The following is a 5,613-nucleotide window of genomic DNA, read 5'->3' as shown; positions in this document are numbered from 1 at the left end:
ATTTCCAAAGGTCATATTTGCTACTGATGGCGTCGTTAAGAACAATGGTTGTTTGTAGTTTAATATTCAGTGTAACAATGTGCACTGTTCCTGATAAAAGCGCACCCACGTATGATTTAAAAATTGCTGAATTCCAAAACCACCACCGATAGATTTCAGTCTTTGCAATGGCACGTTTGTTTTCTTGTTAAATTCTGGCTTATAGGCACGAAATTCATATTCCAAACGGATTTATTTTGCAATTCCGCTTTTGTAAGCAGTCAGGCAATGAGGTAAGTTCCAGGTCACTTTATAACATGTTTTTACAAAACATCTCATTGTTTAAGAACTGTGGCAAAATGTGTAGTGACATTAAGGTTTAGAGAAACGTGAGTGGTAATGTGGAAAAAGGAAGGAATATTTGGAGCAATATTGTATAGTTCTAGACAAATTTCAAGAAACCAAGCCTTTATTTTCCTAACAATGTTGACGAGGCATTTCAGACTGGAATACAACGAGAATAATGAGTAAACAAGCAACGAGCAATTTATCTTGGAAAAGTGTTTGCAAAGAACATCATCAGGCAACGACTCTCTTTCCTGCTTGTCACCTGTACAGGAACTTGATATTATATACAATATAAATGCACACGAACACATACGCACGCACACAACCTGTTATGAAATGACTTCTGTGACACAAGTGACATCTATGATTTCGTTTTTAAAACAGCAATATGAATATTTGAATTTTTGCTCATACTTTTTGTTTTTTTTCGTATGCTTAATGATACTAAATGAAATGATCTTGCTACTAGTACTTTAACTGACGTCCTGACTATGTACTGAAACAAAGTAATACGAGGTTTGTCATTTATGGCTACAAAGTCTATGATAAATTATTTGGATTCGTACAGAATCGTGTAAGTGAATATGAATGAAGAAACAAAATTACTAATGTCTATAAGTGTTCTAGGAATCGCGGGAAAAGAGGATTAAATATCAATTTAAGAAAATGAGAAGGATTTTTTGTCCTTTCTTCCTCTTTTCCTATATATTTTATTCCTTCCTTCTTACTCTGTTTCTCCATCTTTCTTTCTTCTCTCTTCCTTTTTCTATCATTAGGGCTGTTTGTCGCCCTTCCTTTTCATGTTTTACTCTCTCTCTCTCTCTCTCTCTCTTTTTAACCTCTGTTCCCTATCTTTTTATTTATTTCTCTTCTTTCTCCTCTTTCCTCTCTCTCAATCTTTTTCTCCATTTTTCTTTTTTCAATTTCTTTCTCCCCCTCTTTGTCTTTATCTTCTCCATTTCATCCATTTCTCCCTTTCGTTGTCTCTCTTTCTGCCTTCCTTTATTCCTTACCCTTCTGGACCATTCCAAGCGAAATCAACCAATGAAGAGGCACTTTTCAACCTGACATATTTTGATTCATTTGAAATTTGGAGTACTGAGGTAGGAAACTATCCATATATTTTATTACTCTGAAATTACAGTCTTGCAAAGTATGCGATTTTAACAATTTTTTCCAACATCTTTATAACTTTAAATTGCGATATTTCGGCAATCAGAGCACCTACATACGTGATTCGGAAGGCGTTGGAAAGGTCTTGAAGGGTTCTATCACGTGACATATTCCACACCTATGTCAGGGTAAAAAACAATTGAAGGTGGTCCAAAGAAACTTTCCGTAGCCATTCTCTCAAAAACAGATATGTCAATTTCTTTCAAGAAATTATATGTCAAACATACACTATTGATCAATACCTGTACAAAATTTGGTTAGGTTAGGTTAGGGTAGGTTAGGTAAGTTGATGTTTATATTCCCAGTTATTAGAAATACAGGGTGATTCAAAAGTCCGGTCCCATAGGTAACTCCGTTATTAGGTGCATGTAGCGAAAAATGGAAAGAGAGGGAAGTTGTTGGAAATAGGTGAGTTTCAATCTAAAGTGCTTGAATTTTCAACGTAGCCATTCAGGCTACGCTTGTATGGACCTCATTGGTAGCCGAAAATGCCATATTCTTGTCCCGGAATACTGTATGCCATCGCACAGTACTGGGTAAATTAAGAATTGATGATAATTTGAGGCAAAACAAATTAGTAAAAAAGACTGGAATGTGTAACACGCGCAGTGACACAGTGTGAAGTACATATTGTAGCCTGATTCTCATTTCCCCAAGGTCCTTCACTCTGCAGCAGCTGTCGTGCACTGTTGCCAGCTTCGCTCTTTTAGAGCCAGATCTGAGCACACGTTTGCCTGTGAACCGTGGGACTCGCCCCCTGCCACACTATGATGCATCATTGGCTTCTGCCCACAAATACCAACTCTTGCCATGAGTATATTATTTTGCACGTGATGTGATCGTGTTATATTGGCTGCGTCTCCCCTCCTCCACTTTCTAGTGGTCTGGGGGAAGGGAGGTGTATGCGCTTCACATGTCGAATCCGCTCGCTTTGACTAATATGCAATCTCTCATCTTAGTCTTTCTATCTCTCTGTTTCTCCCTCTTGTTCTTCTGCCCCCTTATTTTTTTCTCTCTCTCGTTCTTCTGTTCTCCTCTCTTACTCTGTTTCTCCCTCTAGTTCTTCTGTCCTCCTTTCTTACTCTGTTTCTCACTCTTGTTCTTCTGTCCTCCTTTCATACTCTGTTTCTCCTTCTCGTTCTTCTGTCCTCCTTTCATACTCTGTTTCTCCCTCTCGTTCTTCTGTCCTCCTTTCTTACTCTGTTTCTCCCTCTCGTTCTTCTGTCCTCATTTCTTACTCTGTTTCTCCCTCTTATTTTTCTTTCCTCGTTTCTTACTCTGTTTCTCCCTCTCGTTTTTCTGTCCTCCTCTCTTACTCTGTTATTCCATCTCGTTCTTCTGTGCTCCTTTCTTACTCTGTTTCTCCCTCTCGTTCTTCTGTCCTCCTTTCATACTCTGTTTCTCCATCTCGTTCTTCTGTCCTCCTTTCATACTCTGTTTCTCACTCTTGTTCTTCTGTCCTCCTTTCTTACTCTGTTTCTCCCTCTCGTTCTTCTGTCCTCCTTTCATACTCTGTTTCTCCCTCTCGTTCTTCTATCCTCATTTCTTACTCTGTTTCTCCATCTAGTTCTTCTGTCCTCCTTTCATACTCTGTTTCTCCCTCTCGTTCTTCTGTCCTCCTTTCTTACTCTGTTTCTCCCTCTCGTTCTTCTGTCCTCCTTTCTTACTCTGTTTCTCGCTCTCGTTCTTCTGTCCTCCTTTCTTACTCTGTTTCTCACTCTTGTTCTTCTGTCCTCCTTTCATACTCTGTGTCTCCTTTTCCTTCTTCTGTCCTCCTTTCATACTCTGTTTCTCCCTCTCGTTCTCCTGTCCTCCTTTCTTACTCTGTTTCTCGCTCTCGTTCTTCTGTCCTCCTTTCATACTCTGTTTCTCCTGTTCGTTCTTCTGTCCTCCTTTCTTACTCTGTTTCTCCCTCTCGTTCTTCTGTCCTCCTCTCTTACTCTGTTTCTCCCTCTCGTTATTCTATCTTCATTTCTTACTCTGTTTCTCCCTCTAATTTTTCTTTCCTCGTTTCTTACTCTGTTTCTCCCTCTAGTTCTTCTGTCCTCCTTTCTTACTCTGTTTCTCCTTTTCGTTCTTCCGTCTTCCTTTCTTACTCTGTTTCTCCCTCTCGTTCTTCTGTGCTCCTTTCTTACTCTGTTTCTCCCTCTCGTTCTTCTGTCCTCCTTTCTTACTCTGTTTCTCCCTCTCGTTCTTCTGTCCTCCTTTCTTACTTTGTGTTTCTGTATCCTTATCTTTTTTCTTCTGTTTCCTTTGCCTGTTTCCATGCCCTTTCTCTTTTCAATATATTTCTATATTTGCTCCCTTCTCTAGCTTTCTTTTACATTTATTTACTTTTCCCTTTCCTACTATATTTCCATTTCTTTCTTTACCCTTCAATATCTACGTATGTACTGAACTCAGTCGTGTCTTCCGCTGTTGTTCCAGGCCCAGACCAGTGAAACCAATAGAAGGATATGCCATCCTTATACTTGCAACAATTGTCATGACAGCCATAGACGGTGTGTTCAGGGAGATAGGACTGATCCCCATCTACAATTCAAAATTGACCAATCCCGGGAATGGCGACGGTGGTATTAGAATTCCCAAGTGGACAATGAGATCGGCGAGCAATCTACTGGACTTCCACAACCCACTTGACGAGGAAGTGGAGTATGCGGACATTCCCAACGGGACGTTCAACCCCAGCGGTGGTACACCAGTTCCTGTGGAAACAACGACCACCAGATCTAAATACGTGTACGACGGTGAGTCAAGGCATTTGTATTTTATGAGCCCAATGTTATGTACAGTAAGAAACAAAAAATTGCATCAAAGAAAAGTGCAGTTAAAAAGATTGCTGCATTAGTACTCTGTGGAGAAGTCGGTTAACGCACCCAATATACAAGGTGTTCCCAAACTAAGCGGCATAACTTCGGGAATATGTTCAATTCAATTCAATATTCTTTACTAAATGGCGAGGTTCAGCCTGTTGCTGTTCTGCCGCCTAACTCCATATGCTCCTTATATGTTAAGAATAAAAATTGTTTACATAAGCATTGGTCCTGAAATGGTTGGTTTCCGAGTCATAGTTTTCACAACACTTACTAAAATAAATGTTTTTGGTACTATTATCGTATGAGGGAGACAGCTATGAATCATATATTTCGGACTTCTTTACATTGCTAACGTAATATTTTGGAATGCGGAACATTTCTTAAGGTGAAATAATGCATTTCTAACTAAGATAATGTCTATTTCTTCAATTTACGAGTACTTACTGTTACTTGTTGTTTCGAATCTGTAACACATTATGGCCGTGATAGCGTACTGGTTTAGGGGGCGTTCTGAGAGTGTTTTGTCGATTTATGCAGTGTTGCAACCTCGTTCACCGGAAAATATCTACTTTCGTGCCCGGATTTTAAATTATGCTAATACGTCGCAAACCATTGACGTTAGCCTCACAAACCATTCACGTTAGCCCCAAAAACCATTCACGTTAGCCCCAAAAACCATTCACGTTAGCCACAAAAACCATTTTCCGTAAGGTGAGGTTAGGTTAAGTTAGGTTAGGCAAGCATAGTTAAAAAAAAAATTAAAAATACTCGACACGTCATGTTCTAGTGAAAACACGGCGAGGCAGAAACACTGGGGACGGGGTTGCATCATCTTAACACACGGAACATTGCACTCTCGTGCAGAAAGCAAATGGCGGGAGCAGAAACAGCGTGTCGGACAGAGATTTTCGCAGAAAACAACACGCATTCACATTAAAATGGATGAAATCTACATTCAGGAACTTCCACAACGCTAAAGAAAATGATTTCCGTAAGTACATTCTCCTGTAAATTTGAAGGAATCCGTTTCCCTCATACGATAATGTTACCATGTTTTTATCTCTCACTGGTGGTTTAATGCAATAGAAGATACTGTTTAACACAATCAGGTAGTTGTCTGGTTAGTGGTACACGCTGAGAGGATGTTGTTGAGGCTATGTACACAAATCAGAAAAAAAATTGTGCACTGCATGTATGGTTTGGTGGATGGCAACGCTAAATGCAGGAATTTGGGAACAAGTGGGCCATTTGACGTCGATGTCCAGCCTGTCTTGAAGCAGGAGGTGGACATTTTGAA

At 39.8% G+C, this 5,613-nt stretch overlaps 1 protein-coding gene across 2 annotated transcripts in view; it reads left to right on the top strand.

Annotated features, from left to right (window-relative positions):
- Positions 1-5,613, top strand: part of LOC146004244 (granzyme B-like) — a 49,321-nt gene that overhangs the window by 211 nt on the left and 43,497 nt on the right. The window contains exons 1-2 of one of the 2 annotated variants that reach the window (XM_083142925.1): positions 159-272; positions 3,928-4,247. In XM_083142925.1, coding sequence (XP_082999051.1) covers positions 268-272; positions 3,928-4,247 — 325 coding nt within the window. In that variant the 5' untranslated portion in view covers positions 159-267. Of the gene's footprint in view, positions 1-158; positions 273-3,927; positions 4,248-5,613 lie in introns of those variants that run through there. The other variant, XM_083142924.1, reaches the window with a different exon arrangement.

Source organism: Lepisma saccharinum, chromosome 21, assembly GCF_977018435.1.
Source record: "Lepisma saccharinum chromosome 21, izLepSacc3.1, whole genome shotgun sequence".
NCBI lineage: Eukaryota > Metazoa > Arthropoda > Insecta > Zygentoma > Lepismatidae > Lepisma > Lepisma saccharinum.
This window is presented reverse-complemented; position numbering and strand designations above follow the sequence as displayed.